Source organism: Xiphophorus hellerii, chromosome 2 (assembly GCF_003331165.1).
Source record: "Xiphophorus hellerii strain 12219 chromosome 2, Xiphophorus_hellerii-4.1, whole genome shotgun sequence".
NCBI classification, from domain to species: Eukaryota; Metazoa; Chordata; class Actinopteri; order Cyprinodontiformes; family Poeciliidae; genus Xiphophorus; species Xiphophorus hellerii.
This window is the reverse complement of record NC_045673.1, coordinates 15,990,138-16,015,594: the sequence shown is the minus strand read 5'-3', so window position 1 is coordinate 16,015,594 and position 25,457 is coordinate 15,990,138. Positions and strand designations below refer to the sequence as shown.

At 38.8% G+C, this 25,457-nt stretch overlaps 2 protein-coding genes across 4 annotated transcripts in view; both read left to right on the top strand.

Moving 5' to 3' along the window:
* Window positions 1-3,190, top strand: part of rassf7a (Ras association domain family member 7a) — a 35,513-nt gene extending 32,323 nt beyond the window's left edge. For all 3 annotated transcript variants that reach the window (XM_032588778.1, XM_032588772.1, XM_032588786.1), the window contains 3 exons: window positions 241-388; window positions 469-576; window positions 2,886-3,190. In XM_032588778.1, the coding sequence (XP_032444669.1) occupies window positions 241-388; window positions 469-576; window positions 2,886-2,917 (288 nt within the window). In that variant the 3' untranslated portion in view covers window positions 2,918-3,190. The remainder of the gene's footprint in view (window positions 1-240; window positions 389-468; window positions 577-2,885) is intronic.
* Window positions 3,191-8,678: 5,488 nt separating this feature from the next.
* On the top strand, window positions 8,679-24,981 carry phrf1 (PHD and ring finger domains 1). The gene is given in 21 exon segments (XM_032585123.1): window positions 8,679-8,754; window positions 10,157-10,246; window positions 10,349-10,468; window positions 10,650-10,846; window positions 10,942-11,025; window positions 11,122-11,163; window positions 11,165-11,256; window positions 11,360-11,451; window positions 12,284-12,462; window positions 12,715-12,847; window positions 12,991-13,112; window positions 13,239-13,432; window positions 13,607-13,729; window positions 14,302-14,459; window positions 16,033-17,914; window positions 18,434-19,337; window positions 19,339-19,606; window positions 19,726-19,802; window positions 21,595-21,735; window positions 22,998-23,126; window positions 23,242-24,981. Coding segments are annotated over 20 exon segments (5,190 nt in total). The 5' UTR covers window positions 8,679-8,754; window positions 10,157-10,158; the 3' UTR covers window positions 23,407-24,981.
* The last annotated feature ends 476 nt before the right edge of the window (window positions 24,982-25,457 follow it).

Here is a 25,457-nt window from a genome sequence, read left to right as displayed (position 1 = left end):
TATATGGCTCCAGCTTAATGGACTGATAATTACCTGATAAGCAGTAATCTGCACCTGTGACTCGTTTAGATGTGTAGAGTCTGCTGCCCTCTTGTGGTAAACGCTGGAAGCATTATTTTTTAATAATTGTTAAGAAATCAAACTGACCCAGAAAAAAAACAAACATTTTTACGCTTAACACACACATGCAGCCAATAACAGCCCAGTCACATTTGATTTTTCTCCACCTTCATCATTCAGGCTAAGCAGAATGAGCTGGAGGATCTGAATAAGGAGCTGAGGCAGTGTAATCTGCAGCAGTTTATCCAGCAGACAGGCGTCGTGCCGGCTCATACCCACTCACGCACAGAGCTGCAGGAACAGCTTGAACAGCTGGAACTGGCAGCAGGTAGTATGGATGCCACACATTCTGTATATATGGCAAGTTGGCCATTTACTGAAGATTTTTCCTTTTTTTTCCCCCTTCAGGTCGCAGTGCGACTCCCGTGGAATTTCCATCTCGTCCGACGGCCAAGCAGTTTCTAGGACATCCGCGGAACCTGCAAAACCCTCTAGTGTCCAGTCTCAACCCTGAGGGTGTGTATGTGTGAGACCCTGCTGCTTCCCACGTCTCCATCCCCTGGTCCCAGAGCCCCTTGCCCTCATATCTACTCCAGCTTTCTTGGGCTTAAAGCGGGTGCTTTTAATAACGGTGTTTGATTCTTAAACCATCAGTGCACTGGTGGTCTCTTCCACTTCTTACCTTCCCTTTGCTCAACCATTGCAGGATAAGAGGCTTCTCTTTAACAGCTTTCTCTTAGTTCTGTCCGTAGCCTTTTCCATTCAATGCAGTCCTTCACCTTCCTTTTTTAGTGTTTCTCTCATCCTTTTATGCTTAGATTCTCCAGGGTTTATCTTCTCTGCACTTCCATGTCCTCCTTGCCTTCACACTATTTGCTTCTGGACTAACCAAAACTGCTTCTGTTATTCTTTAATGCATTTTGGGATTTGCTGCTAATCCTCTCCTTTTGTAATTCCGAGTGGCCTTCCCCTCCCTCAAGTCAAAAATCAACTCCCAGCAGCTGCTCTTCACTGTATCTCAATGTAACTTATAGATTGCACTTCATATTACTGTGCCAGACGTTCTGATTGTGGGTTTGTTTTTAACTTTGATGTGGAAAAAAATGTGGGCCAAAATAATTTCAGTTTACCTTTTCTTTATGAGTACCATTAATTTACATGTGGGAGCATGTATCTGCACAATGCCTTGTACTTTGATGATGCTTGATTTTCAAAGAGCAAGAGCCTTTCACAATTCTCCTCCTGTGTAAAGCATTGGGCCTTGTGTGCTTACAGAGAAATGTATTGATATCTTTTTGGACCTCTTACTGAAGACTTTTTTAAGGATTGTCTATTTTTACCAAGATCCTTGTTTAAAAAAAAATACATTTCCGACGTAGAGCCACAGGCGCTGCGTTTGTTGAGATGCTTCTTGTGTTCCTTCCTCTGGGACGGATGTGCCTGGTAATTGTGCTGTCTTCACACCCACAGTTTGACCTTTCAGAACTTGCAATGTACCTCATTGTGCTGTAGAATAAAGGTAAATAATGTACAGTGCATTGTAAATGGATTTGTACTCCTGAATTTTTCACATTTTGTCAGGTTTCAACCACAAACTTCAATGATGATGCTATTTTTTCATTAAGAAAAGGGAAATTACTTATGGATCATTTCTGCTGAGTTCTGAACACTTTTTTATGGTCCAGCATAGGAGCCTGTGTCTCTGTCCTAAATGGTCCTACAACTAAAGAAAGTCAACGAATGGCGTGTTATGGGTCACCTTTATATTGGAAACAGACAAAATAGCGCATTGAACTCCACAGACCTGTGATGTACTGCTGTGTGGAAACGAGGCATTAGAGTTGATGAGATGAGGAATAGAAGTGAATACCAGCTAAAGAAAAAAGAATTAGAGGCTGAAGAGAACATCAGGGACTGTGGAGGTTCACCTTCTAGCATGACAACGATCTTAATCCAGCCATCCATTCATTTTCTTACACTCTTATCCCATTGGGGTCTGCAGGGGTCCTGGTGCCTATCTCCAGCTGTCCAGCCACGAGAGGCGGGGTACACCCTGGACGGGTAGACAGTCCATCGCAGGAACGGTCTTAATCATACGCACATATTAGAATACACATAGTCACGTGTTTGAAAAGCCTATTGAAAGACCAGACCTTATCAAACTGCACATGATTTTACGCAGAGGACTGAATGCTATCCACTCCACATCTTCAGCTATGTATTTATGAAAATCATTTTTCTTCTGCTCTGCAGTTATGTGCTACTTTGCATTGTTTTTGGAGTTTGTGGTTGTACTCTGACAAAATGTGGAAAAGTTCCAAGAGTATGAATACTTCTCCAAGGCACTGTGTGCCCTAATAACAATTATAAAAATGTTTCAATCAATACTATTGAAATTCATACACTATAATTCAGATTTATGTACTGTTTCAAAGCATTTAGGACTTTAGGACAAATCCTCCTAATATCCTGATCGGTCAAACTGTTGTGTGTGTCTTGTGTGCATTTCCTTCACATATGCAGTGTTATTTTTCTTTGAGATAGGAGATACATGCCTATATCAGTTCTTTTAATAGACACTTTTTATATTCACTTGTGTTCAAATTAATGTTTTGGACTGCAAACCTCAAGTAATACCCCAAATCTGTGGGCAAATTAATTAACCCAGAAATCGATCCTGTGTCAGACTGTATTCCCTGGAGGTGTGTGTGTGCCTGCAGGGAAGGATGTTTTCTAGCTGAAAATGTTTCACCAACCCTCCTCCATCCCCTTAAAAAGGAAAAAAAAAGGTATCATCATCCCCCACCTGTTTTTGTGTCTTGCAGTCCTGACATCCCGAGAGTCGTCATGGAGATAAAACACGGACAGCAGGGCCAAGGGAAAGTTGTTCACTTTTCTGTCACCGTCACCTTTTGTTTAACCCCTTTTGCTTCCTAACATTTCCATTCATTATTAATTTACCTTACAAGTACTTTATATAAATAAGAAAGATATATTTACAACATTTTGCTACTGTAAACATTTCAAGGTATCTGTATGAAATGTAAAATAATTTAGGAACCTTTGACCAATAGAGATTATTACTATGAATGTGTATTTAAATAATAAAATGTGAATCATGTTTTAGATATCCTTTTGTTGAGTGATTTTTTTTAAAACAAAAACTTCTATATGAAATTATAGAAAACTTTATTTGAAAACTGTGCATTTGAAATCCTTGCAGTAAGCTATTGACTTACAAGTGTGCACTTATGCCTTAATTTCTTTTCTGTTTTTTTTTTAAACTAAGAAAACCCTGAACAAATTACTCTTACTCTGAGATGAGGCCAGTAGGCCCTTGGTAACTCTGGAGGAACTGTGGAGGGACACAATTTAGGTAGGAGACAGGATTACTGTTAATGATGCAGAAATCTGTCTTGTATAGAAGAGTTGTAAAGAGGAAATCACGTCTGAACAAAAGCCATAGGAAGTCTGGTTTAAGGTTTGCCACAAAGACTTCATAGTAAACATGAGGAAGAAGGAGGAGCTCTTGTCAGGTAACTTTTTTTCCTACATGATATGATGACGCATTAAGCAGAATAAAGGATGACCCTGGAAGGAAAACTGTTAGAAGCTGCAGAAGATTTGACATTGTGGCAGAGCTTCACCTTCCATGAGGACAGCGACCCTCAATATAAAGCCAGAGCTACAACAATTTAATTATGTATAAGAATATGTCTGCAGTACAGCAGAATTGAGTTGAGAATCTGTGCACAGGTACTCTTTCCAATCTGTCTCAGCTTGAGTTATTTTGCAAGGTCAAATGGACACAAGTTTCAGTGTCCTATTTAGGGTATTTCTTAGCTGACGAAATACCCTAAAAATCCTATCTGTAACTATACGCTATTCAGTTTTTATATTTGTATAATAATCCTAAGTATACTAAAAATCAAATAAATCTGTCCTACTATACAGCTTATCTCCAGTGATCATAAATCTTCATGGTAAATACACATCCATTAAGGTCCTGCTCTCCATGTTAGTCCTCCACCCAGTTGCCGTTTGTTTACCCTGGAGACCAAATTTGCTGTCTGTCACACTCTGAATGACGTAGGCCTCCCCGTGTGCTCTGGCTGACCCCGGATTGATACCCTGTAGGCTTCTAAAAATACCCTCCTCTGCCATCCCGGGGCAAGTACATCATTTTTCAAGCTTTCTTTCTTCTCATCCTTGTCTTAAAATCATTCCCCCCCTGCCCATTTCAATGTTTCCAGCACATGACACCAAAAGTTTTGATACATTGATCCACTACGCAGAATTGGATTATAATGAGGAGATTTAGAACTGTCTGGCTTTGTAAGGTTAGATAAGCTTCAAATCCTTGTTTTGTTCCCACTGTCTGGACAAGCCCAAAGCCGTGTGGTACACTAACGCCCTCTCGTGGACATGGAGAATATTACACAGATATTAGTTTTACTACAAAACTGTTAAATTCATCATTCCCCACGGACTATCTCATTCAAATTGCTGATATTGAGGGATACTAGAGATAAATGCATTAGATTAGAATTTTACTTTATTAATAAGAGGAACTTTTCAACATTTCTCAGTTAAATTGAACCCAGACAGCTAAACTCCCATAATGATACAAAACTGGATTCTAAAGATTTTTCAGAGTTCTGTGTGTTGGGAGTTTAGCATAGCATTTTGCGTTATCTCGTTCTCACTGAAGACTGATCAAGCTGAGCATCTGGAAGAACAATCTTCTCAATGAAGACGAGGGTGAGCGTCTGCACGTCCCATATTAGGATGACGTTGACAGGCAGCTAAAGTTCAAGAGTGGTGAGACACACTCTTGTCTTTTTCCTCTGTGTCACAATGACTCATCGTGTGCAGATGAGGAGGGAATAAAAAATAAAAAAAATCCTGTGAAGACATGCTCTACATGACAAGACAAATTGAGTAGCGATTAGGCAACAAATGATTTAAGTCACAACTTTACTTCTCACTTCATGCACATACAAATACACTTTATGCACAAACGATATGACGTTGCTCAGAAATTAGGTGAATATTATTTACATGAATACAAAAGTCATTAAAATAACTACATTCTGAAGTCAACTTTAGCGGTTTTGTGGAACAAACATGGATGGCACCCTGGGCAAGCTCCTACTTCCCCAACCCCACACACAACCAAACACAAAAAACGTTTATACTGTTAGAGCATTAAGAGCTAAAGAACATTGATTGGATCTTAGATGGTCTTGACTGATAAAGTTTAAAGAGATTTAGATATATTTTGTGAAAACGATACTCTTTTACATGAATCAATATAAATATCATCAGTGGTCTTTATTGGGAGAATTCAGATAAGATGGGGAAGCAAAAGAAGAGTAAAACTTCCAGCGAAGCTCCTGAGGTCAGGAGTTGAACCCCGCATGGATGTGCTGAAGCCTGACGGCTTCTTCACATGGGCCCGCTGTGCCGCTGCACCTCGTGTTGCCCTCACAAAGTCTGTTTTAAAGAAACTGTACTTACTGTAGATTCAGTCCAGATTTGTGCATTTATACTGTGTCTCAAATTAGGCAAGTTCTCATGCCATGGAAGTATTAAAAACAATGTTTTTAAATGTTTTCAAAAAAGTAAAGTTTTCACAAATTGGGCCTGATAGAATCAATGTTCAGAGCGAGCAAAAAAAAAAAAAAAAAAGAAGCCATTTTTGGACTAAACAGTCTTTTTTATGTACCAGAAATGTTTTGTATTTCTGGTACTAAAAATGATACCAGAAATTCCTTATTCATAAAAAAAAATACTTACATAGCCCTTTTATTGCCACAAAATCATAAGACAAGAATTGAACATCAATGGCAACTATTTTAGCGGCATTGTCCTCTTCATATTCCACCCTGCCCTGGACAAAAACCCATATCGCTAAAACTCGTATCAAAACCTTCCACTGACGTAACAATAACCTCGCCTTCAGGAGACCCAGAGACCCCAAACTTGTCATTGCTGAGAAGAAAACTGATCAATCCCACAGTTATGAAAAAGAAACTGAAACAAAACTCGCCAACAGCCACAACTGATGGCAAAAGGTCATCTGGGAAGGCAAAGCAACAGCCACCTGGGTCCTAAATAAGGTATGTCAACGCAGGAGGAAGTGGCTTCAGTACAAGTGGAAACCACTGGGAGGGCATTCGAGTGGATCAGGCCTTTCCCAGCAGCGCACAGGACATGATAAAGAACAGCATGTACATATAGGTGTCTGGCTGGAGCTGGTCTGAAGGCGAGACGGAGTGAGCGGTATTCCCAAAACCAGGTTAGCCGCTGTCACACGCACAGTGGAACTGGCAACTGGCACAATGTGCGTTAGTCAGTGGCTTACCTGCTTTTAGATCTCAGAGGTTATAGTGACAGTGTTTCGCCTCACACACTCTGTAGAGCATAAATGAATACTGTGTCATCATTCATTGATGAATCAACTGGTCAAAAATAATCGCTTTAGTATGCAATGTCATACAACTGGATAAAACAAAAGAAGTCTGTATTTAAAAAAATAATAATTCTATCTTCTCAACTATGTAATAGTGATATCATCAGAGTGAAATGAGATTTGACTTCCTGTTCATGATCTATGGATCAGTCAGGACATTAACATATAGTTCACATCATACTGCTTCTAAACGGTAAAAAGAAAGTTTCATTCTCACACATTGTTATAGTAAACACAAAATAAAGACATTTATAACAAAATCACACGGTGATTAACGTATCACATTTATGACTGCATGTTCATTAAAAATGTAGCGGCACTTACCAATCCCAAGTTTTCTTTTAGAATATTTTTTTGTAAAAATAAAAAAGTTTAATTCCTGCTCCATCGTTGTGATATTTAATATCCATATTTTCAAAATGATTTTTTTTCCTTTCATTATTAATGGAATCTCAGCGCAAGATTAAAGTTGGCCGCATTTAGGCATATTCTAAAGCCTACACCGCCGCAGAAGTTCAGTTCACTTGCATTACCCCCGCTCTGCCCACTCCCATGCATCTGCAACCCGACCTGGTTATGCAAATGTACAGCAAACTGGCATCCCGCTCAGCCAATCCGAGGCCGCGCCGCAGCCCCATGCCCCGCCTCTTGTTAATAATTGACATATCCGGAGCTCGATGGGCGGGATGTTCAAGAACAGCACGTTCACTCGATTGTTCGAGTTGTAGTTGGGGTGCGGCGCGTTCAGTTCTGCACGTCGTACTTCAGGAATAAACCATTATTCTGTTAACGGTCCCCTGCCCTGCTTCATATTAGTGAAGCAGCTCTTTACTATAAAGGTTCCTTTGACCGTAATTAAACACCCTGTTAGGCGGCAGCAGCCATTCGAGCTGGTTTGTGTGGGTTTAAAGCCGTTTTGATTGAGAGCGGTCCGACCCCTCCGGTGTGGAGTGGTTGAACTCGGCTTACTGTGTGTACTGTGTTGCCATGAGCGGAGTGTGGCTGTGCACGTACCAAGGATGCTGCATGACAGTCTGATCTGATGATGATGACGGAGAGGAAGGGAGGACAGGGAACACTCAATTATTTAAGGAACCAGCGCAGGAACATCATTAACACATTGTACAACATCATAATAGTTTTGAAATGTACAAATAAAATAACGTTCCAGTCATTTACACTTAAACGTCACAATATCAACGTTAAGATATCTGACAGACGACGTGTAGAAACTGAGTAAAGTTTCAAGCAATTATTCTAAATAACTTTCTTTTACTTATTATTATTATTATTATTATTATTATTATTATTATTATTATTATTATTATTATTATTATTATTATTATTATCAATCTCTGTTAAGATATATTGACCCAATGTCAAACCAGGAATAGAGATTTGTTATGTAACAGTTGATTTTTGTAATTATTTTTCAAGCCACTAGAGGGCGATTTATTCCGCTCTTTTTAAAAAAGTATGTTCAACGACTGACTAAAAAAGTTGGTTATTCCCAAAATTAAGGTTGGGGTTCAACTATTGATATTTTGTGTCAGCAGTCTCAGGTTTTTGAGAGCCTATTCAAAATTTAACGTACATATAATAGTAAAATATACTTCTGAACGTTTAAAGAAACTACTTATGAAAGATAAGAGTAGGGTTTTCTGTTGCCGAGTTTGTGTTTTCTTTGCTCCCTTGTTTAATGAACTTCATTGAATACCAATCACAATTTGCAGTTACAAGTTCAGAGAAAAGTTTGCCCTATAATACTCACCTTCCTTAATTGGATTTTCTTAAAACTTATTATTAAACTTTATTAGCAGATATGTGCACATAAATTAACAAAAATGACTAAAAGCACACGTATTTCATATTTATGTAATTTTGAGGTTTTTTGCTGCTCAGGTAACAGTAAACGTTCATATTGTTTTTTTCTCTGGGTATCATTTACAGTGCTTTGCTTTGTTTAGCTTCACTAAATCACACATAATTTGTTTTGAACTTTGTAACACTTAACTCAACCAACAGTTGTAGAACCGTGAATGCAGCAGCTCTTATGTTGATTCAGAAAATGAGGATCTTTTTTAACGTGCACGGTCTCTTTAAGAATCCGATATGTCGAAGTTCACTCGGTAATTTCCGTCCTTAGCCAGCCGGTGGTGTCACTCACCAACAGTGGAGACTTCAAACCTATATGAACATATCTTTCTCTACTGAATAGGGTAGGTTTAAAAATATAAACAAATGCTTCTGCGTGAAATGATAGGTGTATGAAAGCAGGCTTAATGTTACGCAAAACGCTCCACACAATGACTGGTTTTCGCACAGAGTGTAAGCGGGCTAGTGGTTAATGTTCGCTAATTTTAGCTACTCCGAGGCTAGCTGACAAGCTACACTGAAGCTAATTTTACTAGCTAGCGTCATTTCTTGGAAAAAAAGACTGATATGAAATTTGGGCATCTTTTTTGTCATGAGATAAGCATTAAAAATCAATATGCATATTTCCGTTGTATATTTACTTTATGTGAAAACTGCTGAAAAATACTATTTTGTCATGAATTTTGTTCTTTGTTTACAAATGTAGCATTTGCATAATTCTGCTGTTGGTTAGCTCTTAAATGTTAAGTAGTAACCTTCGGCAATAATATTTAGAATGAAAAAGGTAGCGATATTTGACTGGCTGATGAAGGCGGAATACAAGTTAAACAGGAACGGCTGAGGAATCAGATTTTGAAAGCTTTCTACAGTTTTGTTTTTAAATGTCATAAATAGGTGGAAAGACGTCAAATGAAAGAGTAAAAAAGAAAATGTCATGATCTTTTTGCAGGGCGATTTAAGATTAAAATTTAACTTTCGTTTTTGACGTTTTGTTTTCCTTTTGGTGACCTTTCCTGTGTAAATACAGAAGAATATATATTTTTTTATTTATCTCTCAGTGGGAGTATTCTTAGATTTTTCCCAGTGTAATCATAAAAATAAAACATAACATGTAAAATATACACATGGTGTAGTTGTGACCAAAAAGCCAGACAGGAGAATTTTGTTTTCCAGTTTTTGGTAGAAAGAGAAAATGATAAAGCATTCAAATAGAAATTGAGCTTGCTGCAATTTATCATGCCATTTGTTGATTTATTGTTTATTGTGACAGGCCTAGATAGGGGTCGCTCTAAGTAAGGTTGCGCTGTCAGTGATATGATTCATCAATCATATGAAAGATGTGTAAAATTGTTATTTAATCTGCTAGAGCTCACATTCTGTTCGATATCTGAAATTTACAACATTTAACCAGTTGCATGAATTAATTTAATAACTAAAGACAACATTTTAATCTCAGCATCCACATGAGCCCACTATGACTATATCAGCCACACAGCTGAGGTGGGTGTATGCCGCTCCCCTAGCTGAATGTGAGCGGGTTATCAAGTGTATGTGCTGGTGGATTCTCCTCTTGAAATGGAGTGTAACTCCAGCTACCTCACTTCAAACCACTTGACTGTCCAATTCCGAAGTAGCATTGGGTCAGTTTCTCAAATTAGCATCAACATAGTAATGAAAAAAGTCATGTGAGTTTACATAATTTCTTTCATTTTAGAGAAGTTTCTGTGCTGTTGTTTTGATGGTCAGCCATGGATGAAGACGACAGCCAAGATGAGCTGATTAACCGCAGTTCATCGCACAGCAAAGGAAAAAGAGCTGCATTATGGGCCATCTCAGGTGATTTCTTTAAATGAGTTTAGCTTCAATCTATTTCATATTCCTTGAGATTTTATATCTATTGTTACGTCTTTAATTGAATTATCTCTATGTGTATTATAGATGACTCAGATGATCTCGACGAGGAATCTGAAGAGGAAGACTCTGATAGTGGTGATGACGAAGAAGAACATACTGCAAATGGAGAAGACGATGAGGAGGAAGATAGTGAGGAAGAGGATGGTAATGGACACAGTGCTTGATCTTCTCTGTGGAAATGGATGAGCTTTATGGCACAGCATACACACCCAGGGTGTTCTTTGAGGAGTTTTCTTTCTGCTGAAGTTATTCCGTTGTATCCTCTGTGAAAACAGTTTTTGCTGTGCTGTAAAAAAGGAATGGTGTTTTTTGTTTTTTTTTCTAGATAATGAAGAGGAGGAAGATGCTAAGTCAGGGAAAGGAACCTTTGGAGGAGGTTCTGCTGACTTTGCAGAGATGAGCTCAGACGAGGACAGAGAAAAGTGTCCCATCTGCCTGAACTCATTCAGTAGCCAACCTGTTGCAACACCAGAGAACTGTGAGCACTACTTCTGTTTTGACTGCATCCTAGAATGGACTAAGGTGAGTCTGAAATGGTTTCAACTCAGAGATAGGAAAAAAAAAAAACACAGCTAAAGAACATGACATTATAAATATTAATTCACTCCCCCATGTAGAATGCAAACTCATGTCCTGTGGACCGCATTGTCTTTGACAACATATATCTGAGGAAATCTTATGGAGGAAAAGTAAAGAAAATTGTGAGTATGGTTCCTTGTACACAAACTTTGAAAAGTTAAATGACTGAGATTTTCCTTTAGTATCATGTGGGCTAATTCTGTAAAGTGTGTGATCAGGTCACGGTTCAGAAGCCTGTGAAGGCAGGTCAGGAGGAAACGGATAGACTTGGACCTGGAGCAGACCAACTGTGAGGTGTGTGGGGGCAGTGACCACGAGGACCGACTCTTGCTCTGCGATGGGTGTGATGCGGGGTGAGATGAGGTTTTACCAAAGCATAGAGTGTTCTCAGCAGGTTTTCATCTGCCCCTTTTAAAAATGAATTGTTACGAGAGTGAAACCTTACTTGTGTCCTAGGTATCACATGGAGTGCCTCACGCCTCCTCTTGATTCTGTTCCTGTTGAGGAATGGTTTTGTCCTGAGTGTGAGGCCAACAATCGCCAGTCAAGTAAGCCTTTAAGTTACCTTTCAAGGTCACTTATTTTGCAAAAAGCAATTAAAGCAGTTTGTGGAAATACATACACCTTCCATAATTCTTTACTTTATTAGGAATAAAGTAAGTGATATCTATCAGTCTGGGAATAGTTACAAGGTAATTTCTAAGGCTTTTGGTGCTTCAGAGAACCACAGTGAGAGCCAATATCCACCAGTGGTGGAAACAAGGAAAAGTGGTGAACCTTCCCAGCAGTGGACGGCCGACCACAATTTCCTCAATTGATATTGGAGTAATGACAATTGGGGTAATTACCTGACCTTGACAGATAAGGTAAAGGCCTGATCTGGACTTTGATCTAGATCTGGACCTAGTCAAGTCATGCTGTGGCAAGACCTTAAAAAGGACGTTCATACTCGAGAATCCACCAATGTAGTTGAATTAGAACAATTTTGTAAAGATGTATCCAAAATGATGGATATGTGGAAATTGGTGGAGGATATGTGATTCCATGAGCCTAGTGTCATGATTTGTTTGAAATATCAGGAGATTTTAAAATGTGGGTTCTCTGATTTTACACTTCAATTCAAGGTAGGAATAAACTTGCTGATTGTGAAAGATGCTGTAAAATTGATATAGCACTTTGGGGGAGAGGACATTTATATAACTTTAAAGCAGATATCTATATATAGAGAATTTCCACATTTGATTATAATTATAATTTATAATGAAACAGATTTTTCATCATGTAGTTTTTCCATTGGTATGTTGAACAGCATAACAAAGAGTTTGAGAAAAAGGAATAAACTTGAAGAGAGTTCATCAGTCTCTGTAAAATGTGTTTTAGGAGGTTCAGCTGAGGAGATCAGTGACACAGACAGCCTGTTCTCTACTCCCCGTCCGGCCACCAGTAGGTCTCGAACTCACACCTCTGGTCCCACCAGGGCTATCGCCCGAACGCAACAGAGTGAGAGAGTTCGAGCCAACGTCAACCGACATCGCATAACCCAGGCACGCACATCGCAGGTTTGGCATGATGCTTTTGTCTTGGCAAATATCCTAACCCATGCAAAGCATTTGTGTGGTGTTAAACTTTAATGCACTTGCTGTGCTATCATCTGGTTGAAACTAACTGGTAACTCCAGCTTAGTAAGTTCTGTGTTTGGATAAGATTCAGTTAAAACATTTAAAGTTTAGTGCATGTACTGAAATTGGTTTTTGCACGATATCAGGCTTTGAAAGCATCCCAGCAGAGTAATGCAAACACACCTTTTGTAGTTGGCTCCAACATATCTGATTCAGTCGACTTGGCTAGATGAAACCATTAATGCTGTGGTTGCTGGACTCAACACCGCTGTGTATGTACGGGACATCACTCCTCGGGCGCCATCGAGTCGGAGACGCAAAACTGGTAAGTAAGTCAGTAAATGCTCTCCAAGTGTCTTAAGGTCAATCAAGTTGACAAAGTAGGCAAAGTTTGAAGAAGAAAAGATGTTGGACAGTTTGTTGTCGTCAGTGGTTGTTTTCAATGATGAACCTTGTTTGATTTGATAGGAAAACGTAGAAAGGTGCGAAGAAAGAAGACATCTTCTAAGGGGAACAATTGTCAAGCAGAAAAAACAAGAGTCAAAAGGAGAAAACGAAGGGCAAGGAAGAGCAAATCTAGGAAAAAAGCTGTAAGTGTTTCAACATCCGTATTGGTTTGTTTCTTTTCATTTATAAAGCATAAGTAAAATTATTTGCCATGTTGCCAATGTGTGAGGTCTTTCTCTGAAGTTATGTATGTTTTTTTTTTCCATCAGATTGAAAGAAAGGTAGCCACTCCAAGAAGCCGTATTGCCAATAATCTAGGAATTGTAAAGGATAAGAAGAGCTCTTCACTTCCAACAGTATACCGACCGTCAGAGAACACTTTGAGTAGCATGCGTGCCGACATTGGAGCCGCATCACTCTCCATCTATGGAGATCCATTTGACCTGGATCCATTTGTTGACCAGTAAGGAGACATAGTACTGCTTGATCATGTAAAATGCTTTCTGTTTGCTTTACTTGACACAGTAGCATTTTAGCTTGAGCTAGGATTTGTTGTTCCACAGCACACATGTGATGAGGCATTTTCGTTTAACACGTATACCATAATAATTTTGATGTATGATCTTTGTTTGACCAGTGAAGAGGTTGAAGAGCAAGCCCAGGTTACGTCGCTATTGGAGGCAAAAAGGCGAGGGATCTCTCGGTCTGCTCTTCGCTCTCATCAGCCTGTGGCTCGTCCAGTCACTGCAGGCCTCTCCAGGTAGCACTCAGATTTTTGTCTTTAGTAACTTTGAATTTTAGAGGTAACTCTGCAATCTGCAGTCCTCGGAAAACACATTTTTATGCCTTTTGAGATGTGTTTTCTTTTGCTTGTTGTGAATGTACTCCTTTGGCTTAACCTGTCAGTAGGTGGCAGTAGGACACCAAACTTAACAAGACAAAACCCACAAATGAATATAAAGACATTTCAAATTTTTTTTGTTAACTTTAATTTTTAATCCATGACCTAAGTTTAAACCAGAGTTTTAGAATGATTCATCTTATTCTAATCTAAGCTTCCTGGGCTGGAACTGGTTTAGTTTCAGGTGCCTAGTGCTGTAACGACAATATCAAATCAGAATCCAGCTACAATGTTTTGTTATTTCATGACTGTCGACTATGTAGATGATAAAAACAAACTTCTGTAAGAGCATTTCTGGTAAAAATTTTGAATGGGAAAATTAAGGTTTTTAAAAAATTTGTGTAACTATTACAATTTTTTGGCTGTTGGTGATTTCAATATGGATTTATCTGTGTCAAATTTCTAATTGAATCTTATTTGTGGCGCTCTAGTAGGAGAAGTGTGAACGTCCCTCACTTGGCGGGTGTTGTGGAAGCTGCTCCTGTCCCTGATCTACTCGGAAGCATCCTGTCTGGACAGAGCATCCTCCTGATGGACAGTTCTGATGTCGTCATTAGTCGAGATGGTTCTCTTAAAGCTTCAAAGCCAAGTAAGTGTGGCTTGCACATTTATAAAAACAGCAAAATGTAAATACACTCTACCTGTTTATTTTGTAAAATATGTTCATCAAAACATATTTGAAAATGGTTTTCACAGCTTTTGTTGTCCACACAAGTTGGCCATTCATGATAACAAATTTTGCCCGATGATAAATTGCTCCAGAAGTTATTGCGATAAACGATAATATTGTTGTTTTAAGACTATTTATAAGTAATATAATGGTCATGGGAACATAAAAATTCTATAAATTCTAGTGAACATTTAACGCTAGACCTGGAAGACATGTTAAATATCCAAGATAAATAAATAAAAAATGAAATGAATTTTGACGTCTTTCTAAACAAAATTGTCCTTCAGTGCTAGTTGAGACCAAAGCACCAAACTGAAGACTTTTATCATTCAGTTCTTGGTAGAAAAAGAGAAAAATGGAAGTTATTGAGTTTGTTTTAATCATGCAATTAATTGATTTATTGATTATTGTGTCAGGCCTACACACAAGCTAACATTTTAGTACTAAGATGTTGTTTTCAGAGTTCAGATTAGGTTTTCATAAATCATTGGAGAAATACAGAGGCATACTTTTTAAACTTTTCTGCTGTATATGGAATCCTCTGTCTTCCTAAAGTCTTCCTAAAACTGAGTACCCCCAGAATCAAACAAACTGATTAAAACAAGTCCTGAAACACTTGCCTCTATTTCTCTAACCAGCTGCCAGGCTATGTGTTCTACATTGACCATTGAAAATAGTTAATAAAACCCCCGTTATAAATTTGCCACTCAGCGTTCTGCAACATCGGCAGCAATCCTATTATTATATGCAGATGATATCAATGCATCAATGCTGGATCTAAAATTGACAAAGTACTGGACATGTCATTTTTAAATTTTATGCTTTAGTTGCTACTTTTTTGTTCATGTTGATGATGTCTGAATTCTGCAAGTGGTTTATTATGTTCTTGGGTGTCATCATCTTGTGCAGCTCTTTGGATTGTGGGTTTCATTTATCTATTTGACAAATTTTGTTTCTTTTTACCTGAACTAGATCATTGATCTGTGGACAGAATAAAAATGATTGTTTGCTGGCTTCAGTTCGGTATTTCCTGGAGCTACTGGGATAAAGCAGAAACAGATTATTTCTTCTTTGGAATGTCACTCCTGACTAAAACGAGAGCAATTACCTATATTTCTAGTTCACTCTTATTATTTTTGACAATCTAAAATAAGAGCCTTCTTTTATTTATTGCCACAGTCAAAACATAACTATTAGCTGTTTAGTGTTTTGATATGTTTTAATTCTTTGTTGACATTTTGATTTCTTTTTGTGGGTTAGAGGAAAGAGAAAAATGTGTTATTTAGATTATTCAAAACATGAACTATTACACAGCCTTTGTGCTTACCTGTTGCACAAAATTGGTGAGGAGTTAATCACATTTATTCAAACATAACAATGTCTAATGATGTGCCTAAAATACGTAAAATTTTGTCTTCAATCATCACAAAGAAACCTCGTCTTGAGTTCAAATAAACCATGTGTTTTTTTTTGTACATATTTTCTATTGCAGTGATGCAACCTACACCAGTTCCAAGCAGCAGGAACACCAGTAGTTCAAGTGATACCAGCGCCCTCAACAGTCCAGGGTGTTCGTACAATTTAGGAGACAACTCTGCACCTCTGCTCCACAATGGGAATCCATCAGGATCCTCACCTACCTCTGTGAATGGACTGTTGACACCAAGCTCATCTCATTTACCCTCCTTCATGCCCTCCTCTGCCAACCACTACCAATCGAGACCACATTCTGACTTAACCTCTGGAGTGAATCCAAGTTTGCCTCCTCATCCGAACAGATCAGTAGCAGCCAATGGCATGAGAGCCCTAACAGAAATGCCTTCTTCATCTGCTCAGCCCATCCAGGTTTCCAACTTTAGGGACAAAGGAACAACTCTGTCACTGTCCCAACCTAAGAAAGCTCCCGTTAAACCCACTTGGGTAGATGTGTCTGTGCTTCCTCGCATACCGAAGATAAAAAGAGAGAATAGTAGTGTCACAAATGACAGTACAGGTCATGGTGGCATTTCTGACAGTAGTAGAGGAAGTAGTAATTCTGCTGGTGCTGGCGATGGTTCTGGGTTGCCTAAAAGTGGCATGAACAGCCTTTCTGGGGACAAAGGAAGGCAACAGAGTGTTGATAAGCAGAAGGGCCACTCTGATGGCCATAAGAACAGGCCGGAAAGAGCCGGCTCATCATCAGCATTCTCAAATTCCTTCGCTTCCTCTTCCTCCACCACTCCTGCAAGCCAGACTCGGCATGCGCCATTTTCTTCATCTTCGGCTGTAAGTTTTCGCATCAATTCCAGTGGGAACTCCTGGCACGCCAGGCGGCTCAGCATAACGTCATCCACTTCAGCTGGAAGCAACGTAAAAGAACAGTGGAGGGAAAAAGAAGAGGAAGCAAAAAAGAAGCAAATGCACAAAGACAAGAAAACACTTCTGGCATCTTGTACAGTCACCAAGGAGCAAGACAATATTTACGATCCTTTTAACCCCACGCTATCTGATTCAAGTAGCTCGAGCGACGAAACCGAGCCCACAAGCCTGAACTTCAGCTCTCAATTTGGCACTAACAGAGGGAAACGTTCTACTTTAGGAAACAACAAGGGTTCAGTGCCAAGACGTTGGGATGCAATTCAGGTGAAAACTGAATCAGAGGAGACAGAGTTTTCGCAGGAAATACCCAGGAGTTCGCAGCTTACTGTAACACCAGAAATAATATTTCCGGAAGATTGTATCAAAGTTGAAAAGAAATCCGATTTAGCCGAAGTTAAGCAGGAGAAGCAAAAGTTATTCATTGATACTGTAATTAAAAAAGAACCAAGTTCAGATGAATATGAAAGTTCTGATGACAGGGTTGTAAGTGAGAGTGAGATAAAAGGTGAGAGTGCAGATACCACATCACTTTCTTATCAGGATGTTAAACACATAAAAGCGGAGGAAAATACTCCCCTCAGAAGTGGACCTTCTGCCGGAACTTCCAGTAGATCTCTTCTCAACTACAGGAATGATTCATCACCTTCCTGCTCGGGTTCCATCGTAAAGAAACAGATGCAAGAGACTAAATCAGATGATTCACCAACCTGTTCCAGTACACTGATGGGAGATTTGGGCCATAGAAAGCAAACCTCTAAATCGTCAAAGGATCCCAGTAGCTCAGAGACAGACAGAGGCAGAAGAGAAGACCTTCATGCCTCGGATAAGGAAGGCAAAAAGAAGGAAAGGGAAAAATGTAGGGAGAAAGACAGGAGCTCCAGACGATCAAGGTCAAGAGAAAGAAAGAGGGCACACTCAACCTCTGACAGCTCCCAGCCCAACTCTCCAGACAGAGTTTACAGGAAGAAACGGCGGTCCAGATCACGGTCCAAAGACAAGACAAAGAGGCGGTCCAGGTGAGTGGAAAGCTGTTCAAGCTGTAGAGCACAGTGGCTGTCAAAAGGGAAGATATTGCTGTTAAAATGTCAAACTTTTGTGAGGCAAAAAAAAATTGTACAACATGATAAATAATTTTGAAACTTTCCACATGTAATATATGACAGTTATTATAAATAAACTTAAAAATACATTTGTTTGAAGGAGAAAAAAATCATATTCAGCTAAGAATAAAAAAACAAAATCAGAAATTAGATTTTACTTCAGTCGTAGGTAATAAGATACATGTTAAGTTGGTTTTAATTATTATCAAATCCAGATTGCAAAAAAAATTTACCCCTTATTGAAATAAGAAACACAAATGTGCTCAATTATTTGATGGTATGATTTATCTTGCTCCCATTTTTAACATCACAAAAACCGGGCATTTTAACATTGCACAGGTAATATTTGAAAGCCACAGGTGACAGCTTGCTTGATCACTTTTTGTGTTTTAAATCTTATAGATCACATAGGGATTTTGTCATTTTGTTTTGTAGATCTTGTTCGAGCTCTAGCAGCAGAGAGCACTCAAAGATGAAGAAGAATAAAGGTAAGGAGCGAAATGAATGCACAGAGAGAAGCAGAGTGTCCAAGGACAGAAGACATGGTCGATCACGTTCCAAGTCAAGGTCCAAGTCACGGTCTAGATCCAGATCGAGGTCTAAGGATCGTAAGCGTTGCTTATCTCGTTCAAGATCTCGGTCTAGATCTAGGGAAAGGAGGAAAGATTGTGCCAGGCAACATGCAACAGTCTCATCCAGAGATAAAGTGGATTCAAGAGCTAAAGATGGGAGACAAAGGACTAATACCAGCTCAAGAGACCGAAGGAAAGAGGAAGGATCGACCAGAAGTACAGACAAAACTTCAGCTTCACATGTTTCATCCTCGAAAGGAACAAATCTTCCACAGGAAAGAAAAAAGGAGAAGGAAATTACACAAAGAAGCATAGAGAAGAACAAATGTGCTGGAGTGAAAAAACAAGAGTTGCCTTCCTGTTCTTTTGTTTCTCAGGTAAAAGATGAAGACAAAAACTTTGAAAGAAGAGATATCCAGGCTAAAGAAATCCCAGTAGAATTAAAAAATAGAAAGGAAATCAAAAAAGAAAAACCGCAACCTGTGGATATGTTTGAAGATTGTCCCATTGGTAAAGAAATTAAAAGTGAAGAAAAGGATAAACCTTCCTTGTCAGTGTCCCAGAGCGATGATGAGATAATGGAGGATCAGAACAAGACAGAGTTGTATGAAACAACCATAATCAAATCTGAGGCAAGTCCCACACAGGACTGCCCTTCTCCGCCTGTCTCCTCACCTCCTACCCTGTCCACTGAAGACCCTCTCCATGACTCAGTATGTCAGTTTCAGCTAAGCTCATTAGAGTCTGACAAACAACAAAACACAGCTGGGGGTGGCGGACCCTACAAAACCGGAACCTTCAGAGTCTGATGATGATTTTAATGTGGATGTAATGCTGGACAATCTCGATCACATCAAATCGGAGCCTGCAGAGGGTAGTGGTGCAAGCGCTGAAGAGGAGAAAGAAGCCGTGGAGGAGAAGGAAGAGGGGGAGCCGACATCAGCTGCAGCGGGATCAAAGTCCAAGACTCAAGTGAAGCGTGTCACCTGGAACATACAGGAGCCAGAAGGACCTCAGCCAGAGAAATCTCCAAGCAGTAAGTCTTGTCATCAGATTGTTTCACTTCATTTTCATTCATATTTTTTATGTGAGTGAAAGTTTAGAGATTTGTTTTCCATTTCAATCTCTGGCCTTGTGTTTGTTTTACTTCCACAGAGCTAGCGCTGTATAAGTTGAAGCTGAAGCAGGAAGGGTCTCGCAAACCCCCTTTGGCTGTCCAGGCATCCACTCAGGTCAGAAAGAGCTGTTTCATAGTGTTTGTTTGCTTCTCAGCATGCATTTTCTTTAAGTGTGTGCAACGTAATTTTAGTTCTGACATGCAGGTGGCAGTGTGTACCTCAAGGCTGTCTCTGGAAAAAGTCACATGATTGAAACTGATTCTGAAGCATTTTCAGATGAAACGAAACTAGATCTTTGTCTCCACTAAACCTTTCACCACTCATTGAAAACACTGCTGTTGTGATCTTGTTTTGATGTGTGTTAATGTATATCAGACTGTGTCCCCATGCATGATAAGTAATTTGTATAAATACACAATATCTTTACACTAGGAAATAATAATAGAAACGGCAAATTCAGACCACATGTGCAAAAATTATCCTGCAATGCAAAGGTATATTATCTTAAAACAAATATTAATGTGAAGTTCAATTAAGTGAAAATTGCTTGCAAACCTTCTGGCCATAATAATAAAGTTGTTAAACTACTTAAATCATGGAGTAACTGTAAATAATAACATGTTTGACTCATGCTCCTTAGCCAAACTCAGACATGATTACTGCCAGACCTTTAGAGTCATAAATCCCTTAAATAGAACCTGTCTGACTTGACGTAAATGACTTCCAACATCACAAGCAATACACACTAGTGTAAATAGATTCAAGCAGCGATAAGAAACAAAGTCAGTAATATCTGTCAGTCTATAAAAGATTCTAAAACAATTTCTATAGTCTTGGGTGTCAATCATATCAAAATGGATTATAGAACATCTACAGTGGTGTGAAAAATGTTTGACTCTTTTCTAATTTCCCATTTATTTGCACATTTGTCATACTTCACTGTCACACACTGTTTCAGAACATAAAACCAATTTAAATATTAGTGAAAGACAACACAAGTAAAGATTAATGCAGTTTTTAAATGGAAAAAAAAAGTAAACCCACATGTGTGGGTTTATCTCTCTCTGTGCGAGAGAGATTTGAACCAACACCTAATAATTTGCTGAGCCACCATTAGCAGCAACAACAGATATCAATATTTTGCGATAGCTGACAATGAGTCTTTTACAGCGCTATGGAGGAAGTTTGGCCCATTGCAGAATTGTTCTAATGCAGCCGTAATGACCATAATGTCTCCATTACTGTCTGTTCCCCGCTATTGTAGGCGTGAATATTGACAGGACCGTGGGCTGCCATCGTTGCTCCAATGATGTTTGCGGCTACAGCAATGGAAAATCTCCAAGTTATGATTTTGATTAACTCAAATAAACCCAAATATTTCATTGTTGGCCCAAACTAGCTACGAGATCACGGTCATTTCCCTCCAAAAGTTCATTCATGTGTTCCTGGTGCTTCTTGTGATTAAACTCCCATCCTGTGGGATGACTGTAAACAGGCCATTCATGCTCAAATCCTCCCCTTTGGATGAATTCAAACAGTTGTGTAAAGAACAATGGGGCAAAGCAATACTACAAGAAACTCTTGATGGCACTAATTTCCACCAAGCAATTGAACCACATAAGGAGTTCCTGTGTTTAGTTTGGCAGGAATCCTTTTTCACTCTAATGCAGGAGGGTTTAGGAAGCAGTTTGTCTCTATAAATAAAATCATAGTTGAAAGCCATTTTGTATTTTGTACATATTATTATTGACTGATGCTGAAAGACATTTGGTCTGAGACATTTAGATCTGCCAAAAAACCCCACAGAAGGAATGCATAAGAGGGAATAACTTTGAATGGTACTGTGCAGGACTTTTCCCTTTTGATTTTGCATATTAGGTTAAATTAATAATTCATACTTTTACAGAGCACTGTGTGTGACTCCTCAAAGAAAAGTGTTGCTGGTTTACTGACTGCTAATTCCAGCTCGGAAGGCCTCAACCCTGAGGAGTTATCAACCACTGAGCAAAGAGAAGCAGAAGAAGGGGATTTGTCAAGGAAAGACAAGGTGAAAATGACATTTATTCATTTTAGCTCTCAAATAAGATTATTAAAGAGATATACATTATTTTATTCACTTAGATTTTTTGTTCATGTTAAGCACATTTACTTTGTAACTTTTTTTCTCAACATAATTTTATTAAGTTTGTTTTCTATTAAAAAATGCAAAAACCAACCTGACCCAGCTAGCAAAGACGAGCAAAAAATTTACTGTACAAGGAAGTTAAGAAATTTCTACTTCCTGATGTGGGTTACTGCAGAGCTGGATGTGTCCCGTTGGCACAACAGGCACATCACTGAGTAAAAGAATTGAATAATACCGTCTAGATCAGGGGTCTCAAACTCAATTTACCCGGGGGCCGCTGGAGGTAGAGTCTGGGTGAGGCCCGGCCTCATTCACACACACGGTCTCCTCAGCCGAACCTTTCTGATTGCCTATTACCATATTTGGCCGTAGTCAGGCGCTGTAACAGCCGTAATTGTGTAGTGTCTCTTTAAGATACTCTAGTATTGCTAATGATGTCAGAAGTATGCGCCACGGCTTCTCTGTAGAGAGCGTGGGAGAAACATGCTAGACGGACATGTTAGCTCCCTAACTTTTTAGTAATGTTACGGGTTGTTTGGACGCTGCTCAATTTTCATGTCTGATAATATAGCAGCCGTTCAACCGGGCTTTGTAAGGTTGGTGAAGAGCGTATTTATTAAAGGACAACACTGTGGAATTCCCAGTACCAGTGTGGTTGTGAGTTTTTGACCGTCCTGACGAATCTGCCGCCTCCTCTCCTCCCTTAAACACAACCCAAGCGTTATGGCGCCTCACCTTAATTACGTTACACTGATCAGCGACTTCCAGGTCTAGACTGGATGCTGAAGCACGTGAAGCGGGAGCGGCCGCGGAAATTGCGCATGTACCGCATGCAAATAATGACAAATAGAAAATGCAAATAGGCCCGGCCGATGTCCCGCCCCCGAGAGCAATATACTCCACCGTGATTGGTAAGTTCGTTCAGCTCCGCACACAACACTGAAAAGTGCCAATTATATCAAACTCAGCGGGCCGCACTAACATTAAACTTTCATATTAAGGCGGGGGCCACAAACTATCGTCCCGAGGGCCGCAGTTGGCCCGCGGGCCGCGAGTTTGAGACCCCTGATCTAGATTGTGATCAGTAGTTTAAGGAGCTGATATTAGCTGCCTAGTAAACTGAAATAAATATAAAAACATCTGAGGATTAGATTGTAACATGAGCAATAATTTATTCCTAACAGTATCTCAAAAAGCTGCACATGCAGGAGAGAGCTGTTGAAGAAGTGAAGTTAGCCATCAAGCCTTTCTACCAAAGGAGAGACATCAACAAAGACGAGTACAAAGAGATTTTGCGTAAAGCTGTTCTAAAGGTGAGTCAAAAATAAATGTAAAACTCCTTTTGAAAAAATACTTTGTAATTCAATATAATTAACTTTAGTTTTTTAAGGGATTCTTACACGATGATCTTTTATTTCTGGTCACAAGGTGTGCCACAGCAAAAGTGGGGAAATCAACCCAGTGAAAGTGGGAAATCTGATCAAGGCGTATGTGGAAAAATACAAACATGCAAGGAGACATAAAAAAGGAGACGATTCAGCAAAGGTCCCTGAGGATCAGAGTGAGCCAGCAAAACTATCTGACAGTCCATAAGGAATCATAAACACTCATGGACACTCACATCCCCAGTTTTGTGTTCTATATCTCAAGCAACCCCAAAAGAGTAAACTGAAATGAACACTCAGTTATGGAATAGTTTCTTAAATGTTTGCTTAATGTATGTATTACGTTCTTTGAAAGTGACTTGAATTACCCATTTGTGTCTTCATTTTGGGTCGTCTCTGACCGAAAGTGATTGTTTTGTGTTGTCCAGCTGAGAAACATTAAAATGGAACCCAAGAAATATAAATCAGGTAACCTTATCCTTTATCTGCCATTTCACTCTGAGGATACAGAGTGTTTTTGGCTTCATGTTGTCTATGGGTGTTATTGTTTTCTATAAAGAAAATTAGTTATTTATAAGTGGCAAAACTAAATGTCTATCCTCAAGTGGTGAAATTATGCAGCTAATGCATATTCATGACGTTTGTCACATTACGGAAAGACACTGATATGCAATTTTGTAGAAAAAAAAGATTACCTAAATCTCAAATGAATTTGAGATTCAGTTGTAAATAATTGAGTTTTGATATAAATACCTAAGGGATTCTTTCATCCGTTTTACCTGTTGTGAATAATTGCCAGTCTTTGAATGTTTGCTTTTTTTTAAAAAATAGAGGATATTTAAGTTTTGTAATTGGAAGCCGGTGTTGTCTTCCATGTCTAACTCTACTAAATGTAGTTGAATGAAGGAAAATTGTATACGAGGTTTGTAACATTTGTTCATTTTTTATTTTGGCGGGTTTGGAGGCCAAGGGGGTAACACCAGGTCTACGGTTTGCTTCAGTTCGTAACAGAAATATAGGAAATCAGCTCTTAGAGTCAGTTTTTTTGTCATCAGTTGAACAATTTCTTTGAATAAACAATACTTAATTTGTCTATTTATTTTAGTTTTTAACTAGTTGACAGCATTTTCACAGGGCATAATATAGATGTAATAGTTAGAACAGCTTAACTATTTCAACTTTCCATTTCTTTCTAAATGTTTGTCCACTTTTTATCCAAGCCTACTGCTTTCATGTTTTGTATTTTCTTTAATAGCTGTTTCATTTGTAGCTGTTCATGCTCTGTGTTCACTAATTATTGACTAAGTTTATTGGCATTGATGTATTTGTTGGTGAGGTCAGCTTATACACCTTCGCATATGTTGTAAATATTTGTCACTAGAGGTGCAACTGAAATAAACATGCCTTTTGCTAGCAACATTAAGGTTTTAACCCTTCTGCAGCAGATACAGGCTTACTGTGTTTGTTCTAAACTTAGTTTGTCTCAGTCTTAACTTTACTTTTTCTTTTTAAAATATTCACAGCAAAACACATTTTGAATTGTTGGATCTACTGTTCATTAGTTGCTTACTGTAAAGATTTACTGGCTAGATTGTTGGACTTTGGTTTTACAACCTGTGTATATAGGCTTCATAAAGCCAGGGACCTGGAATATGGAAGATGCTAAAAGAAAAGGTGCTCCTCCTTATCTGAATGTTTTTGATTTCTGTTCAGTTAACTAGATTGAAAAGGCTGTGTGATTTTCAAATGGGACACAAATAAAACTGTGTAATTTAAAAAATTGTCAATTTTTTGTCATTTTAAGTTAAGTTTATGCTCACAGTGCATTCCATGTTAATACTGCTGGTCATGTTATTGTGGTCTGAAGCAGTACTATCAGAAGATGCCAACACTTCTTCATATTTTTTTCATATTTTGCTCCTCATTCTTAGAGCGACAGGTAGAGCATCCTAAATGCTTCTGTGGTGCAGAGTGGCTTTCTGCCCCTTAAAAAACATCTACATTTGCAAATGAATTTATAAAGGTTAATATTTATCCAGTTTGCACATATTTACTGGCACAACCACCATTGTAAAGTGTAGATTCAACTACTGTGATATATATAGTTTGATAGCTTAAAATTCAATTTAAACTATGAAGGAAAAGACCAAAAATTGCATATGAACCAGGGACGCAGAGCCACCTTTGATCTATCAGAATCAGTACCTGAACTGAACCAGTATCACAACTGAACAAAATAAAGTGACCTCACTAGGTCAG